This window comes from Haemorhous mexicanus, chromosome 3, assembly GCF_027477595.1.
Source record: "Haemorhous mexicanus isolate bHaeMex1 chromosome 3, bHaeMex1.pri, whole genome shotgun sequence".
In the NCBI taxonomy this organism is placed as follows: Eukaryota; Metazoa; Chordata; class Aves; order Passeriformes; family Fringillidae; genus Haemorhous; species Haemorhous mexicanus.
The window spans coordinates 88,413,677-88,435,087 of record NC_082343.1 but is presented as its reverse complement, the minus strand read 5'-3'; the positions used below and the strand labels follow the sequence as shown (position 1 = coordinate 88,435,087).

The following is a 21,411-nucleotide window of genomic DNA, read 5'->3' as shown; positions in this document are numbered from 1 at the left end:
TGGATAAAACAAGCCTTTAAAAAAAGGAATTCTCATATATTTTTATTTAAGAGAAGTAGCTTTTGTCAGTCATGCATGCATGGGTAAAAATGCTTGTCCCAGAGTCACCTGAAGCCAGCTGCAGGGCAAGTGCTCTCCTGGTACTTGCAGGTACCATGCAGATCCAGCCTTTAAAAAATTCAGTGAAAGTCAGGAAGTATTGAACATGACATTCCTGGTGGCTTCAAGGCTACAGAAAGTAACACTCACTGCAAACCACTGAGGGCTCCTGCACAAGACAGTAAAAAATCATTTAAAAATACCAGACACTGAATTGTGTAACGTTATGTTTTCATTTCAGAAGTAGTAATTTTTAATTTCAGTAGGAATATTGTCAAATTTCTGTGTGTACATTTGCTAACACAGATCTGGTAAATACACTGAGGCACATAGAATTTTGGAACATGAAAGTTAAATAGCTTGTCTGTATATAAAACAATATGTAGTGTTTGCCTAAATAAGATATATATTGTTCAGTGATTTGGTGTGACAGTTGGAAGATTTATGATCTTAGTGAGAAATTTTAGTCATTCCTGACCCTAATGGCTATAGATGCAAATACTACAAAACTTAGGTTATTAGTAGACCACAAATTTTGCTGAGTTTTCTCGTTCAAATTTGATATTTGAAAAAAAAAAATCCATTAATGCATCTTGTAATATATTTAATTAAAAACTAATAATAAACCAACAAGATAATATTCTTTCCAGATTGAAATCTGTGAACAACTTCTGCGGCTTCAGCAGAAGTTAAAATCCGTAGAAATTCAGAAATATTCCTATATTCTTTTTATTTAAAAAAATATGAATCAGTTATTCTACTTTGCTCTTGAATTACTGAAAATTGTTACTGTAGCAGACTGTGTGGCAGCAGAACATGAATGTTTCATCAAAATGCATGAAATTAAGAAATCTACTTGCATTTTCAGGAAAATTTCACAATATAATGACGAAATATGCATCTTCTTAAGCAAAGAGGTTTTTTATATGTTTACACACTCTCAAGAAGGATAATAGCCCCTATTAAATAACAGTGCTGCCATTCAGCATATAGAGCATAATGGTTTATAAAAATACTGTTGTGGCTTACAATCTGTACATCTTTACCTCTTAGACTGTTGATCTTGCATCTAAAATTTTATAGTGTTTGGAATAGGAAAATGAGAAATACAGCTTTTTTCAGTAGATAGTGACCTAATGCTTTTTGTTTATATATTTGCCTGCATGTCTCCACCTTCACTGCATGTGACCATCTCTCTGTATCTGCTCATTCCGTCCAAATTCACATCCATGTTTCCAAATATTGTGAAGAACAAGGACGCTGGAGTCTTGCATTCCAAAACAAGACAGTGTAGACCACCTAAGTGCTAAACCTGGAGCAGCACAGAGGTATCCTTATTTACTCAAATCATAGATCCAAGTAAATGAGGTATTGGTTATAGTATATTCTTCATGTGCTCTGCATACTTTCACACATTTTCTTTTTTTTTCCCTGGTTTATGTACTAGTACATATGTGCATGTATCATTCATGGATAATATTTTTTTCTCCTGTGAAGTATGTTTAGGAAGTAAGAGCATGTTGAGCTAATTGGAAATGTATACAGCATCATCTTATTACAGAGGGAGGAGCCAAAGAGGAAACTGATTTTCAGTAATTTCTACTATCTGCTGTTCTCCAGGCAGCCCTGAGAGCAGAGAAATAAGTGTACTCAGCTCATTAGTGCAGTGTACTACTGTGTTACTTGTCACAGCAAAGCAAATCCTGCTCTTGGCTTTTCCATCCAACTGAAACCACTCACTACGAGTCCTCTTTCTCTGTTGTATGCAATGTCACAATCCAGGCAAGCAACATAAGGAGAAAGAGAAAAATAAGCCCCAGACAGAACCAACTAAACAGAAAATGAAGAGAGTGACATAATTTGAATGGTAATGCTGCTGCATACAGTGGATATAGCCATAACTTCTAGAACTTTGCTGACTGTAGTTTTTAAGTAAAGCTGCAGCATTTAATACGTGTATTTTTCTCTGTATCCATTCTATATTTGTCCTGGTAAAGGAAAAAAAAATGAAAAACAATGAGAATATAGCAAAAATAAAATAGATTGAGGGCAAAAAAGATTTCTGTTTTTAATCTGACATACTATTTTTTGTGAGAAAATATATTTTTTAAAATCCCGAAAGCATCAGGTTATGACCTCTGCTCATGCAGAAAGTATTTTGTATTTTACTGCAGTGTTTTCTTTTTTGTAGAATCTACTGCATCACAATTAAATGCTCATCAAATACTGCAGTTGCTAAAAATAATGAAGAACAATTATGATTATGTTCTTTGGGCATAGTTTGGTTTCACAGCTGTTTAGGTCTCTTCTAGTTCAGGCACTGGGTTACCCTTTATAACCACAAAGGTTTAGAAGGAAAACGTGCTATTTTAAATGTTATTTTTGTCTCTCTGTTTTGCCCTCAGCAATTCATATAGCCTAATATATGACATTGATTATATCATTGCAAGATCTTGTGTGCATTAGTTTGTCAGCATTTCTGGTCTTGTATTGAATAATCATCACTCCCTGGTTTTACCACTCCTGAAACACTGTATGCACTTTTTCCTCTGAAAAAATAATACATATTGATGACTTTCTGAGGTTTAAAGTAGTAAATCCTAATTTGTAAATACTTACATTACTATGGATAGTACAGAAAATTTTGGAACACAAGACTTGCAGAGATTTACTTATTATACTTTTAGTCCTGGGTAATAATGATGAAAGGAGGCTTTATCTTTGTTTTATATGTGTAGACTCCTATTACTCTTCATTGTTATTATTAAATATCAAAAGGAGTGCTTAGATTGTCTGAGGTAATTAGTGCCTCATTATCCAAATGTCAGATGAACTCTGTAAAAGCTTTTTGTAGGAAAGGAGTGAAGGAGTAAAATAATTTCTAACTTACTTATATTGACTAGGAAGAAAATGGAATATGTTTAATCTGTTTCTAAAAACTTTAAAAGGTAATAGAATGAGATATTTGAAAAACGAGTTTTTATTAATATAGTGACAGCCTTTTTAAAATCTGACATATTTAGATTTAAAAGCAATTTTTATATCTATTTAAACCTTCAAATAATATTTGCTGTTTCTTTCTGCAAGGTGATTTTCCTGCTGTCTACTCTGAACTTGTTACTCATGCTGTTAAGAGATGCCTTTTAGGGCTGTGAGGAGTCATTGTTTCTAGTCAAATGCAGGCTGTGAAGTGGAAACTAGTTGCAGACTCAGTCAGACTAATGTTTTCTTCCCTGTTTTGGTACCTCATGAGCTGCACACCATGAGCCTCAACCAAACCTAATTAATGCAATGTCTCTTAAACCTAGACTTCACCAGGCTGTTTATGATGATAGTTGTCACTTTGTCATCTGTCAAGCGTTTCTTTTATTACCTTTATAATACATGTATAAATAATCTTCATATTTCTGTATTCTTTTTCTTGTTTATTTCTTTTCTGACGTGTCATTTCGCAGGCAGTCCAGAAAAGTGGAAAGATATAGCAGCCAAAAACAAGCTAGGAAAGGCCCTGCAGCTGAAACAGAAAGGTAGGAGTGTTGCTTGATGTGTAAGAATCTCTTATTATCAGTTTGATCCCAGATTTTGGAATATACCTCTAATACAGCTTTTTATAGAACATCTGTGACAGAAGGCTATGTTGCCATAATTTACAGTATTATATATTTTGTATCTGTATTATTATCACTTTGTTACGTCCATGTGAAATTTTTTTGGCATTTTCCATCATTGCAGATAAGCTCAATGGTAAAGACCAGAAGTGCTTTTCTGCACTTTAGCACTGATTCTTTTTCAAAAAAATTCCTTATTTTACACTTACTTTGAGGATGAAAAACTACAATTGATTCTATAAAGAGCTAGACAGGTATAACAGATAAATAATTCAAAATGCCTCTGATGAAATCAATTTCAGTTTAATATATAAAATTTTTAAGTTACACATTTAAATCTATAATTTCATAAAATTAATATAAAGACTGGAACTTTTTTAATTAATTGAATTTTTCTGAATTGTATTGTCATTGTATATTTTAACTTCGATATTATAGTAGTATGGGGTAACATGTTCAACTTCTTAGGAAAAAATAAAAAATAAAGATAAATACTGAATAATAAGTACACCTAGTTAAGTTTTAAACCCTGTATATTGACTGAAATAAGATCAGTGAGGTGGGAGGAGATCCTGCCTTTGCCAGAAATTGATTCATCTTATTTTGATTCACAGAGGTGGAATATACATCTTTTTACTTTGTGAGAGCTTTAAAACTCCCGTGAGCAACACAGACATTTTTATTTTCAATGAAAATGCACATTATGTAGCAAAACTGAAGCACTCTTTTTTTTAGTTTTACTGCTTCTAGTCCCAGATTATTGTTCCTGATCCAAAAGCAATGCCTACTCTATCCTTGAGTCAGATGACTCTGTTGTCACAACAACCCAGGTGCTTTTTCAATTTGAGTCAGAGAGATTACCTAAATGATGGCTGAAATCCTTACTATGATTGAATCAGGGACTTTTGTGCCATGGAGACTACTAAAACCCTTTTTTTTAACTGTTTTTTCTGACTTCTGAAAAGTAGCTGATGTCCAAAGGTTTTGGCTCTTAGAAATTCTGTAATGAACCCAGGGAACAAGAGGGAAACACAAATTGTACTGCTTCTTTGTACATCTCTATGGTACCTTTGGTAGGCTTCTGTTTCCATAAAATGATTCCCTAGCATTAGATGTGAGACAAAAGTGTTTCAATAAGTCTGAATTCTGTAGTTCAGTATTCCATCACAGATGTAATATTGCACTAGTGACAGAAAGTTTTGAAAATGGGACAGGCAATCAATTTTCCTGTCAAATGCAGCTTGAGACTAGTTTTTCTTCAAATACTCATTTTTCTTTTACAATTGGGCTTTTTTTTGCCATTTGCAAATCCTGTCTACTATTAGTTAGGCAGATTACTGGAATAACCTATCAGCATGCTGTCAGCTTCTCTGTAAGGCATTTCAACATGCTATGTGAGATTGCTTTCTGTGTAGTGTGATAGCTTAGGAAATGTACATAAAAGAGAGAAAAACAGCCTTTTGAAGGTAGTTTCTAAAGCCTAGAAGTTCTTCTAATTTAATGAGACAAGCCTTCTAGACAGGACTCGGTAAACTGTTGTTCTGAAGGAGTAAAATTGATTACACAAAAATAATTTTCTGTTCTTTTATGAACGAGCAAAAATTTGTTTATCCCAATTTGAAAATGTTTTCTTTCAGCCCTAACCCTAGAATTACCAGATGTGACATTACCTGTCATATTTTAGAATACGTGCAGCCTTGATCTGTATTTTCTGTATTTGGCATTGGACACTATTCCAGGGGTGAGCTGGAGATTGGTGACCCTCTCTTATTCTTAGTTTTTCTTTATAGTCTTTTCTTAGTTAGGAGCATGCTACTGAGGCATCAGTCTGAAGGGAAAGGAATTGGAGTTTTCTTGTGTGCTGGCAGAGCTGGAACCCATGGGATTCCCCTGTAGGCCCCTGCCAGCTGAATTAATAGGTTTGCTGCTTGCAGTGTCTCCTTCTTCTGTGAGGAACCATGAGATACACATGTGCATGCTCATTGCAATCTCACTCCTCACCAGGTAGCATTTTTTTCCCAGATTCCTCTTCTCTTTCTACTTCTTATCTCACTTCTGTCTCATCTTCTCACTAGCTTTTGTCTTCCATACTTGTTCCGTGTTCCTCTTTGTCCCATTCTTCTGATCAGCCATTTGCAGGCTTCTTTCTGCAAGCAACAAATCTTGCTCCTAGGGTAGAAAGTCCTTAATGCCATTCTAGTTATTCTTCAATTGCTTTTTGTCTCTCTTTTTATTTGCACCCCAAGAGGCATATTAATCTTGTTGTAATACCCCAGCTAATACAAACCTTAAGCCTGATTTGTCTTCATTTGAGTTAAGCAGATCCTCTATCTTTTTCATGGAAGGCATGTCTGTGAAAAGAGTGTTACTGGAGAAGGAGATAAGTTTCTGAGTTTTAGGTAAGTCCTGTCCCATTCTGTAATGGTGGGATACACTTCTAGTGTTTCACTGGGCTCTCAGATAAATTCCTGGATATTTAGCTTCTAAAAGGAGAAAAATCAGAACTGAGAGCATGATGACTTTGTTAGATTGAAGCATTTATCTACAGTAAAAGCAAACAAGAACTTTCTGGCAGAGAGTAAGGTCCATATTTACCTTATGGATGTTATGATGTTTAGACATATGATAGATACTTAAAACCTGGTTATGTGCAATAGTTGGCATGGATTACTTTTGTAGTCAGCATGGAGAAACAGAAATTTTCAGAAGTCAGGTCATCTTTGTTATTGTAAGCATCTTTCAGAATCAGGAAATTCAGTATCTGCAAGAATGTTATGGTTGTCACTAGGGCAAGCCAAAAGTTAGCTGAAGAAATGTTAGGATTTGAGAGAGGATACAAGCTCAGACAACAGAATCTTGGGTTTTTTGCATTGTGACTGGTCTTCCACAGGGACTGTTCCTGATCAAATTCTTTTGAATCCAAACCTGTTTGCTATCCTTGGTAGGCATCCTTGTGTCATTTCATATATAGGGGATTTTTTAGGATTACTTCTTAGTGTATGATAGTCATATGAACCAGACAGTTCTTTGGATACCTTGACTGTATCTTGTGGGGAAGTTGTGCTGGATGTGTGAAAGGAGACTTCATAAGAATGCAGAAATTTAAAAAAAAAGTCAAACAAAAAACCAAAGAAGAAAACAACACACCACCCCACAATGAAATGATGGCATGAGAATTGAAATTTCTGATACAGTAGTACCATTCACAAAAGGCTGCCCTGTTGGAAAGCCAAACAAGAGTAAAAAGGCACAGTTAGAATATTTTGGCACTCTACAAACTTGAAATGCTTCAGGTTATCTTGTAGTTATGGAACTAGTAATAATTATGGTCTATTATACTAACATGATCAATCATTTTGCTGCATAATATTAGTTGTACTTTCATTAGAGTTCCTTTGGAACAATATTTCTGTTTTAGTTACAGGTACTTCTATAGATTTTCTGTTTCAAACTGTAAAGGAAACTAAGGGAATCAAAGGTGTGCTTCCATATTGTCATTTTTTAGGTCACTAACTGAAATGCAGTTAATATTTTTAATAAAAAGAAAAGGTATGTTTTAGAAACAGAAATGCTTTTGTGGTAAACCCAGGTATTCATTGCCTACTCTGTGCTAGTCCTTTTGTTGAGTGTTTTGTTAGCTTGTGTTTGCTGTGTTCGCACAGCAAACTCTGATCTTACAGGCTGAGAGAAAATCAGTTGGTCTACCTAGTGAAAGCCAATAGTATTCTGAACTTGCACAAATGTGCTACTTTAAATTACAAATGATCTACTTGAAACTGGATAAACAGTGCTTATGCACTAGAGTGAGTGTGACATTAGGGTAACTGGCAAGGGCATTTCACAGTAAGCTCTCCTCAGCAATCTGCTGCTTCTCATCTCTGTTTTACTTTCTTAAACCTTTTCCCTATAGTTGTTATAGCTGTCCATACTTATTTTAAATGTTGGGGTTCCAAAGGTATTTGATGCATTGCACTCTGAAACTGTTTCCAAGACATCAAGTCGCCAAAATGTTCTGAAACAGTGCAAGCTAGAATTCAGCCCAAGTGATTTAGGATATTTACTTAGATATGAATATTAAAAGTGTTTTGAATGTTTTACATGCACACCCTCCCTTCCCCTGCCCCAATACAAAGGTTAAAGGTCCTTTTCCTTCTTTTTGTTCTGGGGAAAAAACACACTGTCCTTTGGAAGTAGATGCTTGCTGTCCAGTGGCCTTGTGCAATAATTGCATCAGCATAAAGGGAATACTAAATTTAACAAAACATAAAAGTGGCATTTTTATTGACTTTGTACCAGTGCAGGAGAATATATATAAATTGTGAGTAATAATCGTTAAGTGGTTCTTAGAAAACTGCTTTCCATTCAATGGTTTCTCAATATTACTTTATAAAAAAAAATCACAAAATGACAAAAAACCCAAACCAGAGCAAACCCACAAATAAATAAGTAAAACAAACAAGAAATTGAAAGGAAGTAACTTTTCTATAGCTGAAAATAGTTAAAGAAATTAAGTGTAAGACCTTATAAGTTGACTAGGATCTAGACCTGAGTATGTGCATATGGCATAGACCAAATGTAAACTTTTTCAAACCCATCTTCAGTACCTGCAGCTTAAACTGTGTTTGAAAATCACAATATGTCTTCATTTGCCTTATTTTGCTTTCATTTCAATTTCATTTGCAGAACACATCAGCAAGGAAGTCCCACGCAGTCTCCTCCTGCAGACACCTCTTTCAGCAGTCGTAGGGGAAGACAGCTACCACAAGTTCCAGTAAGAAGTGGCAGTATAGAGCAAGGTATCAAATAATGAGCTTGTGATAGCTCAAAGTCTTTGATTTCTTACCTTTCTTTACTTTAAGTCTTCTTGCATAACTATATGTCCAATGCTATATTTACCAGTAAAGCAACAGAAGAGAATGAAAGCATCTTTGTAGTTTGGGAAATCCAGTGAAGTTTGACTGGTGGGTTATTCCATGTGGTTTAATTGCCCTACTTTTATACTACTCGTTCATGTTTAAATTTTCTATTTGAGTCATGGTAATTTCCAACATGTCTAGTATGTTATCAGAAAAAAAAAAAAAACCCAAAAAAAAAACCCCAAAAAACCCACCAAACCACAAAAAAAAGAAAAATGGGGCAAGATTTTTTTTGACAGTCTTAGTCATTTCTTATTTTGTGATTTATATTTATTGTTGTGCATTATTAACATAGATTAATAATAAATGTCACAGATCTGTTTTTCTTATGGAGTTCATAGTTCAGTGAATAAAGAATGAAAACAATTGCCATGGGAAATGTGAGAGCACAGGTCACCAGTCCTTTCTTGCTTAAGAATAAATTGATCAGGAAAAGAGTGCTGCTTTTTTCTGAAAAAGACATTGTAGACCTGATGATTATGGAAGAAGTTTCTTGCATACTGATATCAAATAAGGATGTACATTGTTGTTTCCTTTTCTAGTAACATACTACACACAGAGAATTGAGCTGTTATGGTAAAATGAAGTGGCACAATGGATAATATTTGTACATTCACATTTTGTTCTGTGTTTAAAAAATCCTATTTTGTCATTGACTGCAAGCAACAACTGAGATTACCACATACTACAAGGTTTTCTTCTTTGTGGAAATTAAAGAAATGCTTATAATGATGAAATATTGTAATACATTGCAGAACTGTTAGCAGATCACATTCTTGAAAAGATAAAGTTGCTGACCATGGCCACCTTATCATGGCAGATTACCAATGAGGTTTTCTTGTATGATGTCTTGCATTTGCAATCAGTTTGCATTAATGTTAAGGCTTTGAACTGTGATGGCATACCAACCCCAGAATTAGCACATATAAAATGTACTCTTGTTTTATAAATGTATTTATTTTGAATGATAAATATGCTGATATAAGTGACTTTTATTAACTTTGAACTTCCTATTCAGGTCCTCTCATTTTGTAGTGACTCTAGTACTGTCTGAATTACAAACTAGTCACAAACTACATTCAGAGTTTCTATTTCTGCATAATAGTAAGTTGGGAGCTTAATAGGGAAATGCAATAAGTAATGAATTTCAACTTTCTTCAATATTTCTACTTCAGTTTCAGAACTTGGTACAATATATAATGATGAATTAGCTTTTAATTTAATTTTAATTTGGTTTTCCTTTGCATATTCATATATCATCTTTCTGCTGGTCTTGGTAACTGGTGTGTGAGAGTAAAATACCAGTTTATGTTTTGTTGAAGGCATTGGAAATGAATGTAGAACTTACCATGAAAATGAGTAGAAACGGGATGCGTACAGAAGAGGAAAGAAAATATGAAAGTTGAGCAGAAGGCCAAAACTGGTCTGGGTTTATAAAGTTGTTGATACCGTGAACAGGTGTAAAGCAATGCAGTTTCAGTGAACTCCTGTTGGCACTTGTGCTTACTGTGCTCGCGCCTTTCCCATGACACGTGCAGGTGAGATGCGCCGTGGCTCGCTGGTATTGCACATCGTGCCGCCTGGCACTGGGGCTGTTTCACAGCACTTGCAATCCGTGGTTAAAGACATTTCCTTCCCTACACAGTACCTGGGTTTCATCTGCGTGACTGACTCGCTTCTGAAAGGGAGCTTTTCTTATTTTACCCATGTTTAATGCTCTGTTCAGGCTCAGAACGTGTTTGCAGAGTACTAAGTTGAATAGATTTTATAATATGTGTTTAAAAAATTGTGTCAGTATTTGTTGAAGTACATATACTATCATATCTAACTTAATACTACTGTTAGAAATTAAATGAACTAAGGCCTTAAGACCACAGTACTTGCTCACAGTACCAGATTTCGATATTAGTTTCACCTCTATAATCCCTGACAACTGAGTACCAGGGTCAAATGTAGTGACCAGAAGTGATCTGACCTTAATGTAGTATTGAACCCAAAACATATGGAGGTCTGTAAAAGATTTGCATTAGCTGTGCTGGGAACTGGTGTGTGTCCTTATTGGTTTAAATTCACAGTCACTGTCAATACTGATGATGTCAAAACCTAGTGCAATATCCAAATGTCATTGGAAATGTTTCAAAATGCATTTTCTTCCTATATTTTGATGGTCCTCTTGAAGTCGTGCGTTTCAAGGATAAACTGTATGATATGCCATAAAGTATCATTATTATAGTAGAGTACTTCTTTACATTCCATAAGAATCCTGTTGTTTTATGAGGGTCAAATGCTCCTCTAAATATATACATCAATGAATCTAAATATATATATTTATGCATTTAAGCCTGTTACACAAGACATAGTGATTGCTGCAAAAAAATTGATATTTATATATCAAGAATAGGCTTTCTATTTGCTCTCTTGCACATTCAGGAGAGATAGAAGAATCCACTAACTCATTTTATTACTCTTTAAAATCCTCATTATGGAACAAATGAGATTTAATGAAGGAGCAACAGACTGGTAGAAGTTTTCATGTGAAGAAAAACAGAGTGATATTTTAAGTACTAATCTCTAATCTTACGCTGTCAATTGTAAGTGATCATATCCATGCTAATAAGGCTTGTCTGATGTTTTTCAGACATTCCATTTTGTTGTCAAGTTTAGAACTAAACAAAAGCTTGTTTCTCCTTGTCTCTACCAAATGATGCTGTCTTAGTTGCTACTCTTTTTGGCAGTCTGAGAATCATAAAAATTCAACTTACAAGAAACCAAGGTAGTTTTACAAGGTCCTGAATAATGCACATACTTTCTTAAAAAAAAAAACCCAACAAACTTACAGAAGTAATTGTTACAGAGAAGACCAAAGTAGTGATCCTTATTCCATTATAGAAACAGAGTTGATCAGGAAACATGTTTGAGTGGAACTGTGCAATTGTTAAGAGGGGTGGGGATTCTGCATTGACTTTGCTTTTTAGCTGTTTCTATAACAACTTTGTGGTGTAGTTCCATGGTTTTAAAATTATACTTTCGTATAAAGGGTACGTCTGTGATATTTACTCAGTCCGTCCTCTGTCATTGCAGCTATCAAACATCACAGGAATTCTTGCTTGAATATGATTTGGGGGTTGGTTTCTACACTTTTACATAATGGTTGATTGTTGTATTGGTCAAGGAAGTGAATGTACCAGCAGATAGTAGGGATTATATTATTACTCTAGCAAGTAAATAACAGAGGAAAACAACACTGTTGAAATTCATGAACCAACAATATAAATGTGCAATGGCTGTAGTACAGCAACAGTCTTTCAGGGGTAATTTGTGCAAAACAGGTCTTACTCCCTCTATCTGCCTTCTATTTGGGTCTTTTTTGGGTTTCTTTTTCATAGCTTTGACAATGTAATTTCCTGTTTCAGAAGTCACATAATGAGAGTAAGGTTTGTGATAACAGCAGTCTGTTTCCATGCAAAGAGCATCTGTGAACCTGACTGGAGCAGTGGGGTTGTGTGTGTTTCCAGTGGCATCTGGCTGCAGCAGTAGGGCTCACGTGGTGACACTGAGTGAAGCAAATGTGCATCCAGCATTAGGTGTTGCTGTACCTTAGCTCATGTTGGAAAAAGCTGTGTACAGCACTTGTATGGAAGGTGAAGTGCATGTGTGTGTGTGTGTGTGTGCTGCTGTTACATGAGGGAAAACTACATGAAGACTCTGCTGGGACTGAATGGGGATTACATGTATAAAGTTCATGTGTGTGATATTTGTGATGTCACAGAGGAGCAAAGTGTTTTGATGTCCAGTATTTTTTCTTTTAACAAATAAGAATCAGAATTTCGTACAGAAAATCTGTATGTTGTCAAATAGTACATTGAGTTGCAAGTATATTTATATTTAACCAATTTAAGATTCCAAAAGAAAAAGAAGTGCTAGTGAAAACAGTTCTGTGTTTGTGTACTGGATCATTGAAATGCCGTTGCAGTGAGAATATGGTTGTGGTACTGGTAAAAGATCAAGCCTTTTCAGTCAAACATTTTTTCAAATCTATCAGTATAAAAATTGAGTGGCAGAAGAAAAAGAATAAGTGCTGTCAGTTCTATATTTCAGCCTATCAGTGTTGTTTGTTTTGTCTCCATATTTCTGGTTTTCTTTTTAAATTATTAGGTGGCACTGCATATTTTGAGGCAGCTTGTGGAATCTTTACTCATGCCGGAGAGTATTTTTCTCAGCACTGCTAACTTTCACAAAAGAGTTCAAGCCTCATAATCTTTTGTGTTTTCCTTAAAAATGGATTTTTAATAGTCCGGTGGTTTTTGAGTGTCATAAATTTCAGTGAATAGAAAAGAAATTTGTAGCACTCATTATTGCAGAAGAGGCTTCAAATAGTGCTATGTGGTTCAGAAGTGAGAATGACATTTAAAACAAGGTTTTTATGTCATTCATAAATTTGGGTATGATAATACTTCTCTAGTAGAATACTTAAAGATTCCACAATCTGGTTCTCTGTAACATCATTGTTCCTGTTAATTTTAAAGAAAAAGTCATAGACTTTATTATTTGTCATGGTTTATCACTTTAATTTTCTACATTACTTTTACATATGCTGGAGTACTGCCTACTGTACATGCCATTGTCACATGTAACACATTTCTTTATCTAACTTTAAATTTGCTGATTTCTTTTTCTGTTTCCATCATTCCGTGCATTTAATTCATTGAAGAGCAAGAGAATTTTAACTCTCCCACAAAAGGTAAATATTTATGTAATTTTTTACAAATGTTTGGCAACTGTTGATACTGGCTTTTCCTTCATTATACTCCATGTCAGTGTATAGGTTTTAGTTAACAGTGTTAACATACAAAAAGGTTGTTTCTCAAATATCTCTATGCTATCTGATGCCCCTCTTTAGAATCTGACAGTGGTTTCTCTCATGATTTCTCATGCTCCTATTGAAATGCAATGTACTGGATTTAACAGAGGTAATCATGATATTTTGAGTTAATGTTCACTGAAAGACTTAAGATTTTTCCTAAACTGTTCTTGAGTTCTGCACAGCACATGCTTCTAGTGATGCAGCCATGGTCCTTGGCAGCAGGAAGGATGTTTCCTAGGTGTGGGCTTAGGACTAGATAAAGGTGATGATGGTCAGAGACTATTTTTTGTATGCAGAGACATTCTGAAGAATGAGCTGTGTTCCATTTGCATGTCAGTGCCATGTCAGAAAGTTACACCCGTTGTGGGGCAGGTTTTAGGGGCAGACATACAATGCTCACCTTCCCTGTGCTGATTCCAGAGAATCAATGAGCTCAAACAACAGGTATCTGAAGCTGTCCCACAAATGGAAACTGCAGTGTGTTACGGCTCTGTCAAAGCCACATTGCAGAGAAGTCCTCTTTTTTTTTTCCCTTTTAGCTGAAAGTTGAAATTACTTCAAAATCCAGATGAAGCTTGTAGAGAAAAAAAATTTTTAAAACCCACCCCACCCTTTAATGTTAAAATCAAAATACTAAGCTACATAAATATTAGTAGCAATGATTTACCTTTTCTAACCTTTATTCCTGAGTCCTGCTCATCTTAGGAAATTCTGGTCTGAATACAGGCTTGGGTGGGTCACAGCCAAACTGTGAGCTGAACTTGAATCAAAGTACTTCCTGCAACTACTTCATTTTCTGAAGGGATGAATGTTTAGGTAAAAATACAGCAACTTCTTCACTAGGTATGAACTCCAACACCCATGTCAAACATACAGAAGTATGTTTTCATGATAATGAAAAGAGTTGAAAAAGAAATATGTAACTTAGTTGTTAGCAAGTGAATGTTATTTTTGCAGTGTTTAAAATATACTATGAAATGTCTTAAGAAAGTGCTAACAGTGGTTGATTTTACAAATTATTTCTGTCTCAGTATTTATATTTCTCTCAAACAGGACAGTACAAATCAATCTTACCTGTTTGTTGATTATGCCTCTGTCAAGATTTGGGCTGCAGTGGATATTTTTTTGTTTAAGCAATGGACTTTATGCAGACAAACTAGACTGTCTCTAACAGGTTTGTAACAGAGCTTGTTTCCACAAGATTTGGGTGGATCTGGCTCAATATCTGGGCATGTGTAGAAGGTGGTGGGATATTTACATGCACAGATTCCTCTGGCTCAGGGGAGCTGATGACAGATGAAACCCAGGGGCTAAAAGAGCTGGGCCAAGGAAGAGCAGCCAGAAGAGTGAAGTGCCAGCAGATCTAGGGGACCATAAATATCTTAATTTGAGCTGATTTACACTAGTAGCTGACTGTAACTTCTTACAAGAGGTAAAAAGAATAGAGAGTAGGTGAGTTAGAGATGAGGATGGGGGAGTTACAGGATGTTTTATGAAAGGGGACATAAATGTGAGGAAGAGCATATACTACAGAAATGAACAACACTGACCATATGAGTCTGCAACAAACATCTGTTCCATCAATGGAAAAGGTTGCAATAAAGTCTTCAGCCGATTATGAAAATGCTGGGGTTTTTTTGCTGCCAAAATCAGTGGTTTGTTGTTTTGTTGGGTTTGTTTTGTTTTTTTCCCCTAATTTTAAGAGGTCTGTGTTTGTTTCCTGTCATTTCCTTTTACATAGAAGCTTCTCTGTGGATCATCCCTGAAGCTCTTTGAGAAAGAACTGAATGTTGCATCATCCAGTTCAGTTTCCATATCTTCCTTCTGGAATGAGTTGTTAATATCAAGATGGCCGCCATGCCTCTGTGTGTACTGAGAGATCCAAGCTCATCTCCCAGCTTGGAAACCTGACTGTGTGCCTTGGTTGTGCCTTAATTATGGCTGGGAGGAGGTCCAGAGAACTATTAGCTCCCATGGAAAGGAAATCCATGCACACAAGCTTGAAGTAGCTACAGCAGGTTCTGGTTAGGCAGAGCAGGGTTCAGAACTCTCTCTTTCACTATCTGCATGTTGCCATTAATTTTTTAAGTTGTTATTCAAAGAAGTCATAGCAAGTTCTTCATCTTAGCAACAAATTTATCTTTTGGTTTTATTTACCTTCTATTTCAAAACATTTATCTTCTAGCGATTTTGTGTGCTTTTAAATTTCTTGGTAGAGTTTGCTGTGAATTTTTAAAGCCATGAAACCTATTGCAAGGATATTTTGTCTGTGCATACTGCAAAAATCATCCCGCAGGATCAACAGAAATTAAATAGAGACTCTGTGTATTATTTCTGAAATGGATCATCCTGGTCCAATACCAGTGTGCCTTTTCTGTGCCACACAGCCATCTCTGCACTAGAGAGTTCTCCCATCTAAATCTCATTGCTACTTTATTTCCTTGCCTTTGTTACGGACATAAGTTCTGCCTAATTCCTTCCTCAGCTGCCACTTCTCAAACCAGATTTTTTTTTATTATTTCATATATAATTCCTCAAAACAGATGGCTTTTCCCCCCTGATTCCCATCCACAGAGCATCTAAGTTGCTCAGACAGATTAATTTCCTAGCTTTCCTAGTCTGTGTGCATGCTTCTAGATGGCACTATAGCTGTAGCTGTTTGTCACTGTTCAACCTTTCCTCTTAATATGAAGACTGAAATTGAAGAATAGGTCAGACCTCTTTTTTCTTCTGGAATAAGTGCAGTTCTCTGTTCCACTGCCTGAACCTGTTGGGTTTGCCCCAGAAGCATTGTAATTATGAGATAAGTTTATGACATAAATTTTAACTTCAACTTGCTTTTCAGTACTTTGTTATGTAAGAAATCTTTGTGTCATTTTAGACCTCTAGACCTTTTCTCTTAAATTTTGCATCATAAAGAATGGATGTGTGATATATTCTGGGAAGAGTAACAGCTATCTGAAATCTTGATGCCAATTTCTTCCTGTTATGTAGCTTACTCTGACATCTAATAGTGCAGGTAAAAGACTTGGAGGTTTTCCAAGTCATACTGTTTGCCTGCACCTCCTCTTTCTGCCTTGGCCATCTTGAACAGAAATATGAAGTGCCTCGAGAGAAAAGACTGCCTTTTTTGTAGACTTCATCATTACAGAAAATGATGTGGCCAGTGCTGAGACATCCATAGATTTTCTACCACCTAGAAAAGCACAGTATGGTTACCAGTTTGGACCACAGACCATGTCATATCACTGGTCATTCTGGCATTAAGCCCATACTTGGCTTTGAGCAGGGATGTCCTTTTAGAAAAGTATTTTCAATTAATGAGTGCAAGGGTTGGAAATTTGTTCCTGGGCTTAATCACCTGACTTTTTAAACATATATCTCATTACTTAACTGATTTACCTACCCTTTTTTGAAATGTATGAGTGGATTCTCATTAGGTGTTAATTATTGATGAATACACTGTTTTCCAAAATTTTCAGAATGTAGAGTCCCTGATGAATGTTGCAATATGAAAGAATTGGATATGTAAAGAGTTAGAGCTCAAGAATAAAAAAACCCCTAGAACTAGAAAGGCAGCTACAGCATTTTTGCTGTTTCTTGCTAGTTCATTATTGCTGCCTGTTATACAATCCTTATTTAAATGATCCCACATAAGTTTCATGCATTATGCTGTTAGCCTAATAGATGGGTGTTTAAGGCATCATGTCATTTGGGCATTTTGCATCTAGCATGGAGTTTAGACCCCCTTTTAAACCTTAAAGGGAGAACTTTAGACCTTTACTTCTGTTTCCTTTGTTCTGGCTACTACTATTAGTGCTGCTTTTGTAGCTCTCAATGATTTTCATAGGGGTAGTCTATTGTTGATGCTAATGCAAGTTTAATTTCTTATAAAGTCATATTTCTTGAATTGTTAGATTCATATTCTGTAGATGACAGAAATATGCCATATGAAAAATCTGTCTAGAAAAGTTTTATTAAAGAAAAAAGGATAACTTTATCTGCACTACTACATCTGATATATCAGTAAAGTACATTGATTATTGTTGTGTTATCTTGTACATAATTGAAAAGGGAGCATATATTTTGAACATTCAGGATTCTAGCCAGTTCTGACTTCTCCCTCAGTTGAACATCATTTAGGAGTTGAAACATGCCCTTAGTACTTTTCTGAGGACCGAAATAAAGATGAGGGCTGTCAGCTAGTTAGTGGCACCAGATGTAACTCTATAAATCTTAACGTTGTAGTCATACATTAAAAGGAATTTGACTAGCACATAAAATCTTAGTGAACAGGTAAAGTCTTAGAAAAATTTGGTGGCTATCTTCTTTAAGTAAAAACAGCTGTAAGTATTTTCTAATTTTCTTTGAGGGTAGATTGCAGGCTGAAAATGAGATCTGTAGCTATTTTCTTTAGTTTATTCCATTCCTCTTTCAAGTAGTGTCCTACAGAATTGCATATTGTAGACTACCCCCAGTTCTGTTGCTGGGTATGATGGTATGGAATGGTCCCTCTGGTCAGTTGGGGTCACCTATCCCACCTTTTTCTTCTCACAGCCTACTTGGGGGCAGGGAGAAGCCAGGAAAGGGCAGGGGGCTGCAGCATGAGGAACAGAGAAAGCCTCGGGGCTATACAAGCACTACTCAGCAATTGCTAAAACATTGATGTGTTATCAACACTTAGTCACAACTAGAAGAACAGGCAGCTGTGAAGAAAACTGCCTCCATCCCAGCCAGACCCAGTACACCTGGGATTACAGGAGTCAGATGGGTTTATAAATAGATTAATGGAATTGAAATATAACATTTTGATTCCATTCCTATGTGTGTCTTTTCTCTCCTGCATGGCTTGATTGTTTATGTATATCATTGTTGCTAACCTTCACGTGGTTTATTACTAGTAAGCTTTGGCTATAAAGTTGCACCCTTTATTTAAGCAGTCTGATCAATGAGTTCTCTCAATTACTTTTACGCTGATCGATCCCACGTCTGATATATGAGCCCTTGAAGAGATGAGAGTTACACCTCTTTGAAGTGTGACTTCTTACACCAGAGAAGAACACATTGACACAACTGATATTGATTGTAGTTGTACCACTATTTTGAGACACTTATGGTAAATCTTCATTTTTTAATTGTAGAGCCACTCTAGAGTTTAAAGGTCTTGGGATTATAGTGCTTTGATCTGTAAATTACTGTGTAGTTCTACCTCTCAAGACCTCCAGGAAAAGCACTCAGTAAATAGTGATGTCCTAAAGGAAAGTTGATCCATATTTTTCTAAGAGACAGGCTAAGTACTTTTTATGTCAAGTTTTTGTTACCTGTGGTAACCAGCCACGTTCCAAGAAAGCAATGTGATCATATGGTGTTGTTACCTATGGTTGTTAAAGTTTTGCTGATGTGCTTTTTGCTCCTTTGTGTTAGACTTTTTTCTGCTTATCATGATTAACATGTAAAGGTCTTCCCAAGCCACTAGTCAGGCAGATAAAATTTTCCATCACACAACTGAGCTACATTCAACATATGCTCAGATGTGCATGGTAAATAAAGCTGGAAAGAACACAGTTGGATTTTCTAGAGTAGTTTCATGCAACCGCATGCTTAGAAATAAATACACAGCTAATTGGTACTAAATTGCATTATACTTCATGCACAAAATCAAATTTTCCTGTTAGAGAATTTAGATTTACTTCACAGTGCTCATTAACTGTTATCACATTCTTCGATATAGTCTATATAGATAAAGGAAAACCAGAGCAGGATTTAAACATAACAAAAATCAAGAATTACAGAATTAAGGTTGAATATTTACTCAGCCTTGACTGAAATAGTAACGTCTGAAATAGCATTAAATTACATAACAGAATATTCTTTCCCAGGTATCATATGTAATACAGGGTCACAAACCATATATATTATTCAGTATAACATACAGTTGACAGGCTAAAGAACCTAAAATTCACACAAAGAAAGGGTTATATTTAGAGTAACTCTAATCTATGCACCATACACATATAGGGCTAAATTTTTAAAGGGGTCTCATTTTTCCCTCTGATTTCATATCCTCAGTCTATTTCATGCACGTATGATAGGATTAAGATACCATTTTTTTTACATCAGTCCCTAATTGGTCTATCTTAATCCTTTCATATCTGTCCTTAAAATAAGAGGCCATCTTTAAAAATTTCACTTAAAGTGCTCAATTTTGCCTTCAGATACCTCCATGCAACTTCCATTGAAGTAATTGGAGCTGTGCCTGCTTATCTGATGGTGGAACTGGACTCATTGCAATTAAGGTACACATTTACTGGCATAATTAGTCATCTGGAATAATTGCTGGGCCCAGTGTGACATTCTGCATGTGCAGAATTTGCTAGATTGGCCTCTGCATTATGGGAGACTGAAGATAATGATAACTTTATTTCATGCCTTAGATTTGTAATTGTACCAGAACTTTAATGTAGTTTGTTGTACTTATTTTTCTTATTTTTAAATAAGAAGTGCAGAAGGAATTCACAATGATGCCTTTGTATATATTTTCATACCTAACCAGTACACAGACAGTCTGTCATTTCCACATGTTACAAATGGTATGTGCAGGCACAATTGTGATTTGTGCAGTAGCTTATAGTTTAAAATAGCTAATCCTGAGTGTGGTGGTTTTTTTTGGCCTTATATCTGTGTGCTGGCAAAGCACAGACAAAAAAATCAATCTGTAAATAACGCCACAGTGTATAACTAACAACATAAAAGCCACACGTGAGAACTTTAGTACCTCTTAATTGAAAATACATAGAGTACTTATTATCCAGTAATTTAAAATTATCTGTGTTTTGTGATTGCAAGTTGATTACAGGCAGCTTTAATATAGGTGTCTCTCTCCTGTCACTGATCTGGGGAGGGTCTCTTTGACTTATAAAAGTAGTGGTTTTGTAGAGAGTAATATAAATCCATGGTTGGCACAAAAGCAGAAGATTTTGTGGAGTTTGCCTCAAAAAAATCAAATTTGTGACACATGAAAAATTCCAGCTTAAAAGAAGTTCCTCTGAGATGTTATAACCTGTTAAACCACAATAAATGTAGCGAATCCCTGTGATTTAGAATAGCTGCTGATAAATATTTGAGTCTAGTTCTAGAACTGTTAAAAAGTGACAGTTTTCATGGTATGGATGTTGCCTGTATTGCTTTGAATTTAAAATGCTACAAAGTTTGAGAATAGCATATAGATCCCTCTGCAATTTATTTACTACCACAAAGCTGAAGTTACTTGGAGGAAGCCTTGGCCCAGGGGCATTTACAGCACTCTTTCTGTTAGTGCAAGGTCCAATGCCTGTGGCAGGCACAGCCAATATGAATTACCATAACTTATTCAAGTTGAAGAAGATGCTTTTTATAGCACCACAACTTCTTGAAAGTGCAAGATATCTGTTTTTAAAGAAACACTGCCATATGGAAGTTGAAAACACAAGAACAAATAATTATTTTAAGTAAAGGTGATCATTACAGAACAAAGCAGTGATTTTAAAGGAGGTCTTGTTAAGGAAAAACCAAGCTACTAGAAAATGACTGTGTTTTTGATATGACTGGTTGAATGGAGAAAATATTCCTCTCAAATAGTCTAAGCTATGTTAAACTGCTATGTTTCAAGATAGTAGGAGGAGTTAATTACTTTAAAAATAAATTTTAATACCTTTTTCCTGCATTAATTCTTAGAATGCCACTGTAATATTTTCTACATTTAAACAAACACATGTTTAGTTGATCATGGATTTACATCCCCTGCATCCAGAATATTTAACAGGTGTATAATTCAGCCTGCCACCTCAATTTTTTCACTCTTTTCATATCTGTTGCACCAGCTTGATTATGTGTAGAAATTGGGATGTCTGCCCATTTGCAGGTAAAGACTCTCACAATGAAAGTG

The 21,411-nt window shown here is 35.6% G+C and overlaps 1 protein-coding gene across 20 annotated transcripts in view; it reads left to right on the top strand.

The window, feature by feature from the left end:
* The window catches only part of RIMS1 (regulating synaptic membrane exocytosis 1), a 305,427-nt gene that overhangs the window by 216,303 nt on the left and 67,713 nt on the right, over positions 1-21,411 (top strand). For 11 of the 20 annotated variants that reach the window (XM_059842618.1, XM_059842617.1, XM_059842628.1 and 8 more), the window contains 4 exons: positions 1,350-1,427; positions 3,555-3,626; positions 8,391-8,503; positions 13,335-13,364. In XM_059842618.1, the coding sequence (XP_059698601.1) occupies positions 1,350-1,427; positions 3,555-3,626; positions 8,391-8,503; positions 13,335-13,364 (293 nt within the window). Of the gene's footprint in view, positions 1-1,349; positions 1,428-3,554; positions 3,627-8,390; positions 8,504-13,334; positions 13,365-14,601; positions 14,662-19,702; positions 19,784-21,411 lie in introns of those variants that run through there. The other 9 variants (XM_059842637.1, XM_059842630.1, XM_059842638.1 and 6 more) reach the window with 2 other exon arrangements.